Below are 19,331 nucleotides of genomic sequence, written 5' to 3'. Positions count from 1 at the left end.
TGAGTCTCTGATCCACCTCTACGCAGACGACACCATTCTGTATACTTCTGGCCCTTCTTTGGATGCTGTGTTAACAACCCTCCAGACGAGCTTCAATGCCATACAACACTCCTTCCGTGGCCTCCAATTACTCTTAAATACAAGTAAAACTAAATGAATGCTCTTCAAACGATCGCTGCCTGCACCTGCCCACCCGTCAACATCACTACTCTGGACGGTTCTGACTTAGAATATGTGGACAACTACAAATACCTAGGTGTCTGGTTAGACTGTAAACTCTCCTTCCAGACTCACATGAAACATCTCCAATCCAAAGTTAAATCTAGAATTGGCTTCCTATTTCGCAACAAAGCATCCTTCACTCATGCTGCCAAACATACCCTAGTAAAACTGACCATCCTACCGATCCTCGACTTCGGCGATGTCATTTACAAAATAGCCTCAAATACCCTACTCAATAAATTGGATGCAGTCTATCACAGTGCCATCCGTTTTGTCACCAAAGACCCATATACTACCCACCACTGCGACCTGTACACTCTCGTTGGCTGGCCCTCGCTTCATACTCGTTGCCAAACCCACTGACTCCAGGTCATCTACAAGACCCTGCTAGGTAAAGTCCCCCCTTATCTCAGCTCGCTGGTCACCATAGCAGCACCCACCTGTAGCACGCGCTCCAGCAGGTATATCTCTCTGGTCACCCCCTAAACCAATTCTTCCTTTGGCCGGCTCTCCTTCCAGGTCTCTGCTGCCAATGACTGGAACGATCTACAAAAATCTCTGAAACTGGAAACACTTATCTCCCTCACTAGCTTTAAGCACCAGCTGTCAGAGCAGCTCACAGATTACTGCACCTGTACGTAGCCCATCTATAATTTAGCCCAAACAACTACCTCCCCCCTACCATATTTATTTATTTATTTAGCTCCTTTGCACTCCGTTATTTCTATCTCTACCTTGCACATTCTTCCACTGCAAATCTACCATTCCAGTGTTTTACTTGCTATATTGTATTTACTTTGCCACCATGGCCTTTTTTTGCCTTTACCTCCCTTATCTCACCTCATTTGCTCACATTGTATATATACTTATTTTTCTACTGTATTATTGACTGATGTTTGTTTTACTCCATGTGTAACTCTGTGTTGTTGTTTGTGTCGAACTGCTATGCTATATCTTGGCCAGGTCGCAATTGTAAATGAGAACTTGTTCTCAACTTGCCTACCTGGTTAAATAAAGGTGAAATAAAAATAATAATAAAAGGTACCTAAGGGGTCCGCAACAAGATCAACCATTTTTTAACACAATTTTTTAATATATATTTTTTAATCCCTTACTGAAAAACAATGTATTTTATATATATTTTTTTATCACAGTGCTGTTATTACAAAACTACCACTAACAGGTCACGATCATCATCATAAAGGGAAAAGGGGATTTTTTTTGTTCAAATACTGTACATAACGCAACAATTCTGTAATGTTAGTATATCTCTATATACATCTTTCAAATGATTTGCCACGGAGTGGCAAAGCGGTCTAAGGCACTGCATCTCAGTGCAAGAGGCGTTACTACAGTCCCTGTTTCGAATCCAGGCTGTATCACATCCGGACGTGATTGGAAGTCTCATAGGGCGGCGCACAATTGGCCCAGCGTTGTCCGGGTTTGGCCGTCATTGTAAATAAGAATTTGTTCTTAACTGACTTGCCTAGTTAAATAAAGTTTCAATTAAAAAATGTATAGTAATAAAGTGCTCTGTACGTCATTAAGTTGGAAAAATGGCAGAGAAAGGCAAGTGACATCCGCGAACAGCCTGCTCTGCCCTTATTGAGTCTGCTGGTGTGCTGTGCTTTTAGCTGACCCAATGTTACGGACTGACTGCTGGGAACATGTCAACAACTTCATCAGCAATCTGTGAAACTATCGTAGATAAGTGACAAGCTACAAGCTACACAGTGTTTCTCAGTACAGTTCCCAACATCCTTTGCTAGCTAGCTAACATTCAATCCCTGTGTTTGTCAGTGAAGCTAGCGAGCAGCAAGCAGGCTACAACAAGATAAATCAGTTGATGAAATCACTAGCGACGATATACTTACACATACACTGCTCAAAAAAATAAATGGAACACTTAAACAGCACAACGTAACTCCAAGTCAATCACACTTCTGTGAAATCAAACTGTCCACTTAGGAAGCAACACTGATTGACAATAAATGTAACATGCTGTTGTGCAAATGGAATAGACAGGTGGAAATTATAGGCAATTAGCAAGACACCCCCAATAAAGGAGTGGTTCTGCAGGTGGTGATCACAGACCACTTCTCAGTTCCTATGCTTCCTGGCTGATGTTTTGGTCACTTTTGAATGCTGGCGGTGCTGTCACTCTAGTGGTAGCATGAGACGGAGTCTACAACCCACACAAGTGGCTCAGGTAGTGCAGCTCATCCAGGATGGCACATCAATGCGAGCTGTGGCAAGAAGGTTTGCTGTGTCTGTCAGTGTAGTGTCCAGAGCATGAAGTCGCTACCAAGAGACAGGCCAGTACACCAGGAGATGTGGAGGAGGCCGTAGGAGGGCAACAACCCAGCAGCAGGACCACTACCTCCGCCTTTGTGCAAGGTGGAGCAGGAGGAGCACTGCCAGAGCCCTGCAAAATGACTCCATGAGGGTGGTATGGGGGCCGACGTCCACAGGTGGGGGTTATGCAGCGTGCAGGACGTTTGGCATTTGCCAGAGAACACCAAGATTGGCAAATCCGACACTGGCGCCCTGTGCTCTTCACAGATGAAAGCAGGTTCACACTGAGCACATGTGACAGACGTGACAGAGTCTGGAGACGCCGTGGAGAACGTTCTGCTGCCTGCAACATCCTCCAGCATGACCGGTTTGGCGGTGGGTCAGTCATGGTGTGGGTGGCATTTCTTTGGGGGGCCGCACAGCCCTCCATGTGCTCGCCAGAGGTAGCCTGACTGCCATTAGGTACAGAGATGAGATCCTCAGACCCCTTGTGAGACCATATGCTGGTGCGGTTGGCCCTGGGTTCCTCCTAATGCAAGACAATGCTAGACCTCATGTGGCTGGAGTGTGTCAGCAGTTCCTGCAAGAGGAAGGCATTGATGCTATGGACTGGCCCGCCCGTTCACCAGACCTGAATCCAATTGAGCACATCTGGGACATCATGTCTCGCTCCATCCACCAACGCCACATTGCACCACAGACTGTCCAGGAGTTGGCGGATGCTTTAGTTCAGGTCTAGGAGGAGATCCCTCAGGAGACCATCCGCCAACCTCATCAGGAGCATGCCCAGGCGTTGTAGGGAGATCATACAGGCACGTGGAGGCCACACACACTACTGAGCCTCATTTTGACTTGTTTTAAGGACATGACATCAAAGTTGGATCAGCCTGCAGTGTGGTTTTCCACTTTCATTTTGAGTGTGACTCCAAATCCAGACCTCCATGGGTTGATACATTTGATTTCCATTGATCATTTTTGTGTGATTTTGTTGTCAGCACATTCAACTATGTAAAGAAAAAAGTATTTAATAACAATATTTCATTCATTCAGATCTAGGATGTGTTATTTTAGTGTTCCCTTTATTTTTTTGAGCAGTGTTTTTTGTGCAGTAGATATGTTGTTTTGTTTGTACAACTTTTTCACTATCTATCAGCGCATGCATCTGTCCCAGTGCCCATGTTTCATAGCGAGTGAGTCATGCACAAGACAGGTTGTGTGAGACAATGCCTGCGAATGGATTTAGAATTTTGGAATATTGATAAATGTCAGTTGAGATGTCGAGTGCGCATCGTCTCAATACTCATTTTGGCAAAAACACTTGCAGACTCAATTGAGCTCTATCGAACACAACAGCAAGTGGCCACTCGATAAAGGGCCAAGTGTTCTGTTTGAGATTCAACCTATGACTGCAGTAGATAGAACGTCATTTCCCCCTAGCGGTCATACGCAATAGATGCGGTAAAGGAGTCAATGGAACGCAGACGTTCAGATTGACGCACTTTCAATAAATCTGATCTAACAAAGTGGATATTGGCTATCTCTAGACTAACATATGGTGCTCTATCTTTATATCTTGACCGTAAAATAAGCAAGGAGATAGACCAGATGCTTTTCAACTTTCTTTGGAGAAACCGTACCCATTACATTAGGAAAACTGTTGTAATGAACACTTATGAGAATGGTGGACTGAATTTTCTGGATTTTACTACTTTAAATAATACTTTCAAGATCAATTGGATAAAACAATTCCTAAGAAGACCCACTTCTATCTGGAATTGTATTCCTCATCATGTCTTCTCTACTTTTGGTGGCCTTAACTTCATGTTGTTTTGCAATTATAATATTGACAAAGTTCCAGTGAAACTTTCTGCTTTTCATCGGCAGGTTTTCTTGTCATGGTCCTTAATTTATAAACACAATTTTTCTCCACACAGATATTATATATGGAATAATCGGGATATATTGTATAAAAATACCTCTCTGTTTTTAGAATATTGGTTCAGAAATAATATACTATTGGTGAGCCAACTGGTAAATGCAGAGGGTCTTTTACTCAGTTATAAAGAATTCTTATCACTTTACAAGGTCCCTGTAACACCTAAAGATTTTGCAATTGTTTTAGATGCCATTCCCTCAGGTGTTGCTATGTTATTCAGGAACATGTCAAGACCTGACCCTCAGAGCCTACCTTCTATTGACCCTGTTGACTCATCAGTAGGAAAGATTTGTTTCTCTTTTGGTCCATTCAACAACAGAGCTATACGATCCTTGTTTCAGCAGGATGTTGTATCTATACCTTATGTCATGCCTTACTGGAATGGATTTATTGATAATATCTGTTGGAAAAAGTTTGGATGTTGCCACAAACATACCTACTTGTTAACAAAATTAAGGAAGTTTCCTTTAAAATTATTCATAAATACTATCCTGCCAACCACTATATGAAGAAGTTTAAGGAAAACATCAACTCAAATTGCTCCTTTTGTAATGACCACCCAGAAACAGTTGTGCATCTTTTTTTGGCATTGTATGCATGTAAGAAAACTGTGGCAAGACATCAGTAGGTTTATAATTGAACACATTTATGAAGATTTTACACTATTGTGGAGAGATTGTACTGTTTGGATTCTTTACATACAATAGAAATAAGCGGAATCATTTTTATGTAATTAATTTCATTATTCTTTTGGCCAAATTTCATATACACAAATGTAAATTTACAAACAGAAAACCACATTTTCGTATCCTACAAAAAGAAATTGAACTGTATTTTAAGACGGTTAAATGCTCTACTAACAAAAAAGCTGTTAGAATTGTAAGTATATGCATGTCCCTTAAGGTCCTTGTGTAATTGTAATGTGATATTGTACCCCCTAGCCCCGCCCCCAGCCCCACCCCTAGCTCGATTGTCCATTGTTTGTAATCTATGTATGCTTGTGTTCCCTCATGTGCTTTATGTATTGATTTGTTGTTAAAAAATAAAAAAAAAAAAAAAAAAAAAGTGGATATTGGCCAAATCCGTAATGATTTATGTATTGTAACAGGCCCACAATGCGGTTACTTAAATCCAATTTGGATATATTTGGCTGTTTTTGCTGCATAACATGTAGATGTCACTTTTCAGGTTTAGAAGAAGTGACTGCTAAATGCTAACTTTTGCTATAAACTGATTAGCATAGCTAGCACATAGAAATTGGTGGTGGTAGGCCAAGTTGTTTTTAACTGTAATGCATTTAATTGGTAACGATGACATTAACATATTTTTTTATTTCACCTTTATTTAACCAGGTAGGCCAGCTGAGAACAAGTTCTCATTTACAACTACGACCTGGCCAAGATAAAGCAAAGCAGTGCCACACAAACATTAACACGTGGAATTAACAAACGTAGTCAATAACACAATAGAAACATCTATGTACAGTGTGTGCAAATGTAGTAAGATTAGGGAGGTAAGGCAATAAGTAGGCCATAGAGGCGAAATAATTACAATTTAGCGTCGTGTTGGGGTTGGCATCTTACACAAGTATTATTCTCCGATTTTTACCCCAACATAGTGTGAAATACACATACAAACAATAGCCTAAATGTAGGCTAATTTTGCTGGGGGGCAATGAGGAGCCCTTTCCCCCACGCGTTTCCATTGTTTTGTTCAAGTTCGATTGACCTCTTTACCAGATCTATGGGACCACCATACACAATAGGACCCTGTTCTGCATTGTCCATGTGGAATTGTATTATTTTGTCTTACTGTTTTAAAGGTCCCGCACAGTCATCCGATTTCTCAAGTAAAAATTTGAATGACCGAAACATCACTCATAACATTTTTACACTATTAAAATGCTCAGAATTGAAGAAATTGTACCCTTTCTCCCACCTCTAACTATCAGGAAGCCTGGAAGAACAGGCTGAGTGGGCGGGGAGCTTATATCATGTGCTCGCCTTGAACGACAGCTCAGGTATCAAGGTAAACAATGGGTCACATGTCAATGATGACCAGGTAAACAATGGGCCACATGTCATTCTGACCCTAAATAGTATTCCTCAACCCATTTTCTCTACAAAATGTTCTCAAAAGAGCTGATAATGGACTGTTAGATATCAGTCAAACAGCAGCAATACACAATTGCATTTCTATTGTTTTGTATCTAATTACAGAATACTGTTCACTGATACACTTCTTCAGCAGAATTAGTCAAGTCTGAGTCCCCCTAGAAGCTTAGACATAAGGGAATGTACATGAAAACAGCATACAATAAGTGTACTGGACAATTGATTGGTGCCTCTGAATTAGTATTATAAATGACAATATGTTCAGAATTGTATGTATTGATCAGACATTTATTTGTTCATTTACATGAGGCAAGCATATCTGAAATATTGATCAACATGGACATTCATGAGAAATAAAGGTAAGAAATAATGGTGAGACATCATTTGACATAAAAAAAAATCAAATAGAGCCATAAACCGCAATATAGGCACCCTGCTGCCCTACAGTGTACAGGACCCCATTGAGTCTTACAATTTGTAACTCTCATCTCCCGTCCAAATGATAGAAAAAACGACGTAAAAGAAAATGTGATATCATATCATGTAAAAGTAAATGACTTAGGCTTTGGGAAATGCAACCAACTACAGAGATTGATGGGACGGGATCGGGAGAGGAGGGGGACCATGTACCCTGCTTCAATCAAGCAGGCTTCAGTCACCCACTTGACTTCAGTCACCCCGAAGATTGAAGCTGGAGACAAAACCAGGTATGGCCTCCTCCTTGTCAGGCCTCTCACACTGGGCAGATGGGTTCTGGGATGGACAGCTCGCACATCTTCCCCACATAAGGCACTGGATCAAGGGTGACCTTGCTGAAGAGGAGATCCATGAGCCTGTCTATGTAGCCTGTGAGGGTTTTGAAAAGGAAAATGTTTGTTAAATTGGTAGTGAAATAAATGTAATTTTATTCACTGTTCTAAATTATGACGTTATCGATTTGTTGATGTAGCGATCTACTCATTCTACAATGTGTTTTCTGGTGTTTTTGAAGTACTCATTTTGAAATATGCTATATTTAGTGAACTTTTGAATGTTTGTATTTGGAATTTGTGTGTGCCTGAAATGCTCAATTGATTTGAAATGAATAATTATGACGTACAGTTTTGGTTGGGTCTGTCTTCACAGGCTTCACAGCATATCCCCCCTTCTTTGGTCTGTCATCACTTGATCTGTCTTCATGGGCTTTACAGCATATCCCCCCTTCTTTGGTTTGTCTTCACGGGCTTTACAGCATATCCCCCCTTCTTTGGTCTGTCATCACTTGATCAGTCTTCACGGGCTTTACAGCATATCCCCCCTTCTTTGGTCTGTCATCACTTGATCGGTCTTCACAGGCTTTACAGCATATCCCCCCTTCTTTGGTTTGTCTTTACGGGCTTTACAGCATATCCCCCCTTCTTTGGTCTGTCATCACTTGATCTGTCTTCATGGGCTTTACAGCATATCCCCCCTTCTTTGGTTTGTCTTCACTTGATCTGTCTTCACAGGCTTTACAGCATATCCCCCCTTCTTTGGTCTGTCTTCACTTGATCTGTCTTCACAGGCTTTACAGCATATCCCCCCTTCTTTGGTCTGTCTTCACTTGATCGGTCTTCACAGGCTTCACAGCATATTCCCCTTCCTTGGTCTGTCTTCACAGGCTTTACAGCACATCCCCCCTTCTTTGGTCTGTCTTCACTTGATCTGTCTTCACAGGCTTCACAGCATATTCCCCTTCCTTGGTCTGTCTTCACAGGCTTTACAGCATATCCCCCCTTCTTTGGTCAGTCTTCACTTGATCTGTCTTCACAGGCTTCACAGCATATTCCCCTTCCTTGATCTGTCTTCATGGGCTTTACAGCATATCCCCCCTTCTTTGGTTTGTCTTCACTTGATCTGTCTTCACAGGCTTCACAGCATATTCCCCTTCCTTGGTCTGTCTTCACAGGCTTTACAGCATATCCCCCTTCTTTGGTCAGTCTTCACTTGATCTGTCTTCACAGGCTTCACAGCATATTCCCTTCCTTGATCTGTCTTCATGGGCTTTACAGCATATCCCCCCTTCTTTGGTTTGTCTTCACTTGATCTGTCTTCACAGGCTTCACAGCATATTCCCCTTCCTTGGTCTGTCTTCATGGGCTTCACAGCATATCCCCCCCCTTCTTTGGTTTGTCTTCACTTTATCTGTCTTCACAGGCTTCACAGCATATCCCCCCTTCTTTGGTCTGTCTTCACTTGATCTGTCTTCACAGGCTTCACAGCATATTTCCCTTCCTTGGTCTGTCTTCACAGGCTTTACAGCATATCCCCCCTTCTTTGGTTTGTCTTCACTTGATCTGTCTTCATGGGCTTTACAGCATATCCCCCCTTCTTTGGTCTGTCTTCACAGGCTTTACAGCATATCCCCCCTTCTTTGGTTTGTCTTCACTTGATCTGTCTTCACAGGCTTTACAGCATATCCCCCCTTCTTTGGTCTGTCTTCACTTGATCTGTCTTCACAGGCTTTACAGCATATCCCATTTTCTTTGGTTTGTCTTCACTTGATCTGTCTTCACAGGCTTCACAGCATATCCCATTTTCTTTGGTTTGTCTTCACTTGATCTGTCTTCACAGGCTTTACAGCATATCCCCTTTTCTTTGGTCTGTCTTCACTTGATCTGTCTTCACAGGCTTTACAGCATATCCCCTTTTCTTTGGTCTGTCTTCACTTGATCTGTCTTCACAGGCTTTACAGCATATCCCCCTTCTTTTTTTCTGTCTTCACAGGCCCCTTTGTCTTGGGAAAGCTGATTTTGTATCATGGCATTCCTGCTGCGTTGGTTGCCTGGAAAGATGTGCAAACCGAGTAGATGTTGAATTTTCTAAAATGTAGATCATTAGAGCCCCAATGACACAAGCTACAGCAAATATAAGACAACAACCCACATAATTGAATGGCAGAATATAATTTTCAGGGGTAAATTACAAATACTATACACACCAGAACTCCTTTTGTGGACAACATTCCTTAATTTCAGCTGTTTGCTGTCAGTTCTCAGACTCAATGTAGGGGGCTTAGGGATGGAAGAACAAAAACCATATAGTGACAATCAGCTGTGTTGCAGAAAATATACCGTCAAAGTAGCCACAGTTACAGCCACCGTGTCAGACTCATACTTACATTATGGTCAGTGCTTGCAAGATAAACTGATCCACTGTCAATGATGGTTCAGCATCCATCTTCATGATTAGCTTCCTGGCAAGACACATCAAATGTTCTCCCCAATTTATAAAGCAACTTTGCTCTAAATGTGCACTGCACACGGGTGTTATGATCCTGTCCACCCGAAATGAAAATCAGCCACTGCTTACGGATGTCTTCATTCGTCAGGAAATAGTGTAATGTTAAATTATCACTATGGCATCCAGTCACAACACAGTGTGTTTTTTCCGGCATGATGGTAAGTAGCTTGCTAGCTATAAGTTACAACACAGATGAAAAGTTGAGTTACCAGTATCGTTCTGCCACGTTCTATTTGAGCTACTTATGGTTTGTAAACAAAGCTGTATGATGCGCACATGTGATGGAGGTTTTAAACTTCTTAAGGCTAGGGGTGGTATTTTCACGTCATGATGAAAAGCGTGCCCAAAGTAAACTGCCTGTTACTCAGGCCCAGAAGCTAGGATATGCATATTATTAGTAGATCCGGATGGAAAACACTCTGAAGTTTCTAAAACTGTTTGAATGATGTCTGTGAGTATAACATAACTTATTTGGCAGGTGAAACCCAGAGGACAAACCATTGTCTGTGTTTGTTTGATGGGGTGCTGTCCTCAGATAATAGCATGGCTTGCTTTCGCAGTAAAGCCTTTTTGAAATCTGACACGTTGGCTGGATTAACAACAAGTGTAGCAGTAATTTGGTGCATATAGTAATTCAATTGGAATTTGGCGCTCTGCCATTTCACTGGATGTTGTCAAATCGATCCCGTTAATGGGATTTGATCCCTAAGAGGCTTTACATATTTAAATTAGTTAAGATTACAAGACGCTACCATTGGTGTATAACATTTACAGCCCTACTTGACATTGCATAGGGGCAGCAGGTAGCCTAGTGGTTAAAGCATTGGGCCAGTAACCGAAAGGTTGCTGGATTTAATCCCAGAGCTGACAAGGTAAACATCTGTTGTTCTGTTCCTGAACAAGCCACTGTTCCCCGGTAGGCCGTCATTGTAAATGAGAATATGTTCTTAACTGACTTGCCTAGTTAAATAAAGACAGAAGTAATCCCTGAATTCAAGTGTTTGACATGGGGGAGGGGACCAGTAACTTGACCTGTTCACCGGACGTGCTACCTGTCCCAGACTTCAACTCCCTAGAGACAGCAGGAGTGGTAGAGATACTCTTAATGATCGGCTATGAAAAGCCAACTGACATTTAGTCCTGATGTGCTGACCTGTTGCACCCTCGACAACTACTGTGATTATTATTATTATTTGACCATGCTGGTCATTTATGAACATTTGTACATCTTGGACATGTTCTGTTATAATCTCCACCCGGCACAGCCAGAAGAGGACTGGCCACCCCTCATAGCCTGGTTCCTCTCTAGGTTTCTTCCTAGGTTTTGGCCTTTCTAGGGAGTTTTTCCTAGCCACCGTGCTTCTACACCTGCATTGCTTGCTGTTTGGGGTTTTAGGCTGGGTTTCTGTACAGCACTTTGAGATATCAGCTGATGTAAGAAGGGCTATATAAATAAATCTGATTTGATTTGATTTAACTTCATGATCAACTTTGTTAATGTACAGTAATTTTTTCACTGGTTTCATCCAAATATCCTCAAATGTTATGAAAAACATGATGTTCACTGTTCGAACCTTTAACAGAATTTTGTTTTTTTTAAATGTGTTGTTTAAACATTAAGAAATGTAGAGCAGTTGTCACAACAACAGATCACACAAATGTACACAGATCTGGCCAGGGGGTCTGTGGAAGAAGTTGGTGCAATACAATACAATACACAATACAATATTATTAATCTACAATATACCCTTAGACGCACAACAGGGCCTGGGAGGCTCACAGGGATCCACAGTAGTCCATCAATGATCCAGTTTTCAACTAAAAACGTATTGTATTCCATCCAATTGTTGATTACATTTTACTTTCCATGGCTGAAGTATTGGTTAGTCTGGCCATGCATGCACTGCAGCGTCATGAAACGTTTTTTATTTTATTTTTTTACCTCACTCTAAAGTCTGAGTTGTGTTCGGATTTTGAGGGGGTCCCTGATGAATTTGCTATCAGAAAAAAAAGTTTAGGAACCCCTGGTCTATGTCATACATACTGTATGATCCGTTTGTGTTGTTTGACAGGACATAATCTTTTTACTCCTTACTCAGCCAAGAACAAACAAACACACACACAAACACACACACACAATTAATGTGCCATGCAGGCTATAATTCAAGGGATACACATGTCTATTGGAATACCCCCAAAATCACTATTCCTCTCACCTCCTCCGCGTCACTGCAAAGTAAACCGCGGGCAGCGAGTCCTATCCTCAGCTCGTTGATGTCGACTTTACCGTCTTTATTGAGGTCCAGTTGGTCGAACAGTTCGGCCCATCTCTCTCGCGTTTCCGGTTCCCTATCAGGGTCCGACACACCTTTGTCTTGTTCTTGACAGCGAGCCCGGGTCCAACCAAAGCAGAACCGAGCCCTGCCTTCGCCCATGTGAAATGGAGACTTGTGCAATCCTGGTGGTGGTGGCTATTATCCCAACCTGCTGCCGCGAAGCAGGCGTAGAAAATTGAAGGAGCGCTTTTTGTTCTAATGACTCCCAGTGGGTTTCGTTACGATAGCCTACCTATTTAAATCCCGGAACCATGGTATATCGAAATGGCACGACAGTCTTACTGAAATAACTGATGTTCTCCCTCGGTCTCGTTACCGAGGCACCGGTTTAATATACCGAGTCGTACACCGGGCGCGGTGTAAACTCTCGGTGCCTGTAATATTAATCCCCGTATCCGTTACGTATCTCGTGACATCGGCGATGATTAAATCCATGAACTAATTCAAATGAATTAGTCTGTTGGTCAGGGGACTGGCTCTGCCTTTTGGATAGGCAGTGAGTCCCCCATGCAACGAAGCGAACCAAGCTCCCGGTGTTCGTTATATTTTACCACAGCTACAGCTTTGTGTATGCATGTAGGATACCGGGTGGAATTTCTATGCTGTCATCTCTGACAACGCGCTCAATGCGGTGTTTGTGTGGGAGTGTTCGTGAGAGAAAGAGTTCCCTTTTACTTTGAAAGGTTCGAAGTTAGAACAGGGTGAGAGTGGTTAGGTGTAGCTGTAGGAGAAGAAGCCTAACAAAAAGCATCTACTTTCACCTCTGCAGGTCCATCCTCTCCTCCCCCTCTCTCATAAGATTATGATGCTTCCTTCTGTTCATTACATAGCGGTTATCATTATTGCAGCTGCTCATATGACACACACACACACACACACACACACACACACACACACACACACACACACACACACACACACACACACACACACACACACACACACACACACACACACACACACACACACACACACACACACACACACACACACACACACACACACCAGCATCAAATCCCTCAAACTGTAATTGTAATCTAGCCTCTACCACACAACAGGCAACCACAGTATCCTTCTACCACAGTATCCTTAGGCCTAAACACCTGACGGACATTTCATTCAACTGAATTCTGAATTTGTAATGCAGGAACATTAATGTGATCTCCATTTTCACAGTGAAAGTAAAGGGTGCTGTTGGCTGCCCCATCCCCATTGAACCCCTTGATAGGCTCTAATTGGGTATTAGTAGATACATAATGGGGTTTGCACGCCGTGACGCGCCTCTGACACACTGTGGTGGAAACCGCCCGGTCAGCATGCATGGGATATGAGAGATTATGCAGAGACAGTGGGAGGGAGGCTCATGACACAGTTCTAAAAATGTTGACATGGACCAGTAGTGGCTCAATAAAACCAAAGTGGACTAAAAGATTCTCTCCCTCTCTCTTTCTCTCTCCACCAGTGGCATGTCCAGAATATTTTGAATGGGGTAGCCAAGATGGGGCACAGACCCAGTTAAGTGGGGCCATAACATTTTGAACCTTAATTGATGCAAGATGGATATTTTCAATATAATTACGATGGTTCAACGCATTAAATACTTCAGCTTAGGCACATTTCCTTGTTCAAATAAATCATAAATCAGTTCCAAGTTTTGTTACAGTGTTTGCAGTAAAATATAAGGGTATTAGCATACAAATAATTAAACAGCAGCAGTACAATAACATGCAAGGCTTTATACAGGGGGTACCGGTACAGAGTCAATGTGGAGGCTATATACAGGGGGTACCGGTACAGAGTCAATGTGGAGGCTATATACAGGGGGTACCGGTACAGAGTCAATGTGGAGGCTATATACAGGGGGTACCAGTACAGAGTCAATGTGGAGGCTATATACAGGGGGTACCGGTACAGAGTCAATGTGGAGGCTATATACAGAGGGTACCGGTACAGAGTCAATGTGGAGGCTATATACAGGGGGTACCGGTATAGAGTCAATGTGGAGGCTATATACAGGGGGTACCGGTACAGAGTCAATGTGGAGGCTATATACAGGGGGTACCGGTACAGAGTCAATGTGGAGGCTATATACAGAGGGTACCGGTACAGAGTCAATGTGGAGGCTATATACAGGGGGTACCGGTATAGAGTCAATGTGGAGGCTATATACAGGGGGTACCGGTACAGAGTTAATGTGGAGGCTATATACAGAGGGTACCGGTACAGAGTCAATGTGGAGGCTATATACAGGGGTACCGGTATAGAGTCAATGTGGAGGCTATATACAGGGGGTACCGGTACAGAGTCAATGTGGAGGCTATATACAGGGGGTACCGGTATAGAGTCAATGTGGAGGCTATATACAGGGGGTACCGGTACAGAGTCAATGTGGAGGCTATATACAGGGGGTACCGGTACAGAGTCAATGTGGAGGCTATATACAGGGGGTACCGGTACAGAGTCAATGTGGAGGCTATATACAGGGGGTACCGGTACAGAGTCAATGTGGAGGCTATATACAGGGGGTACCGGTATAGAGTCAATGTGGAGGCTATATACAGGGGGTACCGGTATAGAGTCAATGTGGAGGCTATATACAGGGGGTACCGGTACAGAGTCAATGTGGAGGCTATATACAGAGGGTACCGGTACAGAGTCAATGTGGAGGCTATATACAGGGGGTACCGGTACAGAGTCAATGTGGAGGCTATATACAGGGGGTACCGGTACAGAGTTAATGTGGAGGCTATATACAGGGGGTACCGTACAGAGTCAATGTGGAGGCTATATACAGGGGGTACCAGTACAGAGTTAATGTGGAGGCTATATACAGAGGGTACCGGTACAGAGTCAATGTGGAGGCTATATACAGGGGGTACCGGTATAGAGTCAATGTGGAGGCTATATACAGGGGGTACCAGTACAGAGTCAATGTGGAGGCTATATACAGGGGGTACCGGTACAGAGTCAATGTGGAGGCTATATACAGGGGGTACCGTACAGAGTCAATGTGGAGGCTATATACAGGGGGTACCGGTACAGAGTCAATGTGGAGGCTATATACAGGGGGTACCGGTACAGAGTCAATGTGGAGGCTATATACAGGGGGTACCGGTACAGAGTCAATGTGGAGGCTATATACAGGGGGTACCGGTATAGAGTCAATGTGGAGGCTATATACAGGGGTACCGGTACAGAGTCAATGTGGAGGCTATATACAGGGGTACCGGTACAGAGTCAATGTGGAGGCTATATACAGAGGGTACCGGTACAGAGTCAATGTGGAGGCTATATACAGGGGGTACCGGTACAGAGTCAATGTGGAGGCTATATACAGGGGGTACCGGTACAGAGTTAATGTGGAGGCTATATACAGAGGGTACCGGTACAGAGTCAATGTGGAGGCTATATACAGGGGGTACCGGTACAGAGTCAATGTGGAGGCTATATACAGGGGGTACCGGTACAGAGTCAATGTGGAGGCTATATACAGGGGTACCGGTATAGAGTCAATGTGGAGGCTATATACAGGGGTACCGGTATAGAGTCAATGTGGAGGCTATATACAGAGGGTACCGGTACAGAGTCAATGTGGAGGCTATATACAGGGGTACCGGTATAGAGTCAATGTGGAGGCTATATACAGGGGTACCGGTACAGAGTCAATGTGGAGGCTATATACAGAGGGTACCGGTACAGAGTCAATGTGGAGGCTATATACAGGGGGTACCGGTACAGAGTCAATGTGGAGGCTATATACAGGGGGTACCGGTACAGAGTCAATGTGGAGGCTATATACAGAGGGTACCGGTACAGAGTCAATGTGGAGGCTATATACAGGGGGTACGGTATAGAGTCAATGTGGAGGCTATATACAGGGGGTACCGGTACAGAGTCAATGTGGAGGCTATATACAGGGGTACCGGTACAGAGTCAATGTGGAGGCTATATACAGGGGTACCGGTACAGAGTCAATGTGGAGGCTATATACAGGGGTACCGGTACAGAGTCAATGTGGAGGCTATATACAGGGGGTACCGGTACAGAGTCAATGTGGAGGCTATATACAGGGGGTACCGGTACAGAGTCAATGTGGAGGCTATATACAGGGGGTACCGGTACAGAGTCAATGTGGAGGCTATATACAGGGGGTACCGGTACAGAGTCAATGTGGAGGCTATATACAGGGGGTACCGTACAGAGTCAATGTGGAGACTATATACAGGGGGTACCGGTACAGAGTCAATGTGGAGGCTATATACAGGGGTACCGGTACAGAGTCAATGTGGAGGCTATATACAGGGGGTACCGGTACAGAGTCAATGTGGAGGCTATATACAGGGGGGTACCGTACAGGGGGCTATATACAGGGGTACAGAGTTAATGTGGAGGCTATATACAGGGGGTACCGGTACAGAGTCAATGTGGAGGCTATATACAGGGGTACCGGTACAGAGTCAATGTGGAGGCTATATACAGGGGGTACCGGTACAGAGTCAATGTGGAGGCTATATACAGGGGGTACCGGTACAGAGTCAATGTGGAGGCTATATACAGGGGTACCGGTACAGAGTCAATGTGGAGGCTATATACAGGAGTACCGGTACAGAGTCAATGTGGAGGCTATATACAGGGGGTACCGGTACAGAGTCAATGTGGAGGCTATATACAGGGGGTACCGGTACAGAGTCAATGTGGAGGCTATATACAGGGGGTACTGGTACAGAGTCAATGTGGAGGCTATATACAGGGGGTACCAGTACAGAGTCAATGTGGAGGCTTTATACAGGGGGTACCGAACAGAGTCAATGTGGAGGCTATATACAGGGGTACCGGTACAGAGTCAATGTGGAGGCTATATACAGGGGGTACCGGTACAGAGTCAATGTGGAGGCTTTATACAGGGGGTACCGGAACAGAGTCAATGTGGAGGCTATATACAGGGGCTACCGGTACAGAGTCAATGTGGAGGCTATATACAGGGGCTACCGGTACAGAGTCAATGTGGAGGCTATATACAGGGAGTACCGGTACAGAGTCAATGTGGAGGCTATATACAGGGGGTACCGGTACAGAGTCAATGTGGAGGCTATATACAGGGGGTACCGGTACAGAGTCAATGTGGAGGCTATATACAGGGAGTACCGGTACAGAGTCAATGTGGAGGCTATATACAGGGGGTACCGGTACAGAGTCAATGTGGAGGCTATATACAGGGGGGTACCGGTACAGAGTCAATGTGGAGGCTATATACAGGGGGTACCGGTACAGAGTCAATGTGGAGGCTATATACAGGGGGTACCAGTACAGAGTCAATGTGGAGGCTTTATACAGGGGGTACCGAACAGAGTCAATGTGGAGGCTATATACAGGGGTACCGGTACAGAGTCAATGTGGAGGCTATATACAGGGGTACCGGTACAGAGTCAATGTGGAGGCTTTATACAGGGGGTACCAGTACAGAGTCAATGTGGAGGCTTTATACAGGGGGTACCGGAACAGAGTCAATGTGGAGGCTTTATACAGGGGGTACCGGAACAGAGTCAATGTGGAGGCTTTATACAGGGGGTACCGGAACAGAGTCAATGTGGAGGCTATATACAGGGGGCACCGGTAGAGTCAATGTGGAGGCTATATACAGGGGTACCGGAACAGAGTCAATGTGGAGGCTATATACAGGGGGCACCGGTACAGAGTCAATGTGGAGGCTATATACAGGGGCTACCGGTACAGAGTCAATGTGGAGGCTATATACAGGGCTACCGGGTACAGAGTCAATGTGGAGGCTATATACAGGGGGTACCGGTACAGAGTCAATGTGGAGGCTATATACAGGGGGTACCAGTACAGAGTCAATGTGGAGGCTTTATACAGGGGGTACCGGAACAGAGTCAATGTGGAGGCTATATACAGGGGGTACCGCTACAGAGTCAATGTGGAGGCTATATACAGGGGGTACCGGTACAGAGTCAATGTGGAGGCTTTATACAGGGGGTACCAGTACAGAGTCAATGTGGAGGCTTTATACAGGGGGTACCGGAACAGAGTCAATGTGGAGGCTTTATACAGGGGGTACCGGAACAGAGTCAATGTGGAGGCTTTATACAGGGGGTACCGGAACAGAGTCAATGTGGAGGCTATATACAGGGGGTACCGGTAGAGTCAATGTGGAGGCTATATACAGGGGGGTACCGAACAGAGTCAATGTGGAGGCTTTATACAGGGGGTACCGGAACAGAGTCAATGTGGAGGCTTTATACAGGGGGTACCAGTACAGAGTCAATGTGGAGGTTATATACAGGGGGTACCGGAACAGAGTCAATGTGGAGGCTATATACAGGGGGTACCGGTACAGAGTCAATGTGGAGGCTATATACAGGGGGTACCGGTAGAGTCAATGTGGAGGCTATATACAGGGGGTACCGGAACAGAGTCAATGTGGAGGCTTTATACAGGGGGTACCGGAACAGAGTCAATGTGGAGGCTATATACAGGGGGTACCGGTACAGAGTCAATGTGGAGGCTATATACAGGGGGTACCGGTAGAGTCAATGTGGAGGCTATATACAGGGGGTACCGGAACAGAGTCAATGTGGAGGCTATATACAGGGGGTACCGGTACAGAGTCAATGTGGAGGCTATATACAGGGGGGGCACCGGTAGAGTCAATGTGGAGGCTATATACAGGGGCACCGGTACAGAGTCAATGTGGAGGCTATATACAGGGGGTACCGGTACAGAGTCAATGTGGAGGCTATATACAGGGGTACCGGAACAGAGTCAATGTGGAGGCTTTATACAGGGGGTACCGGAACAGAGTCAATGTGGAGGCTATATACAGGGGGTACCGGTACAGAGTCAATGTGGAGGCTATATACAGGGGGTACCGGTACAGAGTCAATGTGGAGGCTATATACAGGGGGTACCGTACAGAGTCAATGTGGAGGCTATATACAGGGGGTACCGGTACAGAGTCAATGTGGAGGCTATATACAGGGGGTACCGGAACAGAGTCAATGTGGAGGCTATATACAGGGGTACCGGTACAGAGTCAATGTGGAGGCTATATACAGGGGGTACCGGAACAGAGTCAATGTGGAGGCTATATACAGGGGGTACCGGTACAGAGTCAATGTGGAGGCTATATACAGGGGGTACCGGTAGAGT

At 44.5% G+C, this 19,331-nt stretch overlaps 1 protein-coding gene and 1 long non-coding RNA gene across 2 annotated transcripts in view; both read right to left on the bottom strand.

The window, feature by feature from the left end:
* Positions 1-13,030, bottom strand: part of LOC115104359 (mitochondrial adenyl nucleotide antiporter SLC25A23-like) — a 39,334-nt gene extending 26,304 nt beyond the window's left edge. The window contains exon 1 of the mRNA XM_029625800.2: positions 12,045-13,030. Coding sequence (XP_029481660.1) covers positions 12,045-12,263 — 219 coding nt within the window. The 5' untranslated portion in view covers positions 12,264-13,030. The remainder of the gene's footprint in view (positions 1-12,044) is intronic.
* LOC115104360 (uncharacterized) lies at positions 6,848-11,999 on the bottom strand. The gene is made up of 3 exons (XR_003859716.2): positions 9,527-11,999; positions 7,667-9,370; positions 6,848-7,413 (listed from the first exon to the last, which is right to left on the bottom strand). It is a non-coding gene; the product is annotated as an uncharacterized LOC115104360 (long non-coding RNA).
* Positions 13,031-19,331: the final 6,301 nt, after the last annotated feature.

Source organism: Oncorhynchus nerka, linkage group LG26 (genome assembly GCF_034236695.1).
Source record: "Oncorhynchus nerka isolate Pitt River linkage group LG26, Oner_Uvic_2.0, whole genome shotgun sequence".
Lineage (NCBI taxonomy): Eukaryota > Metazoa > Chordata > Actinopteri > Salmoniformes > Salmonidae > Oncorhynchus > Oncorhynchus nerka.
Note: the sequence above shows the minus strand (reverse complement) of the source record. Positions and strands in the feature narration are given on the sequence as shown.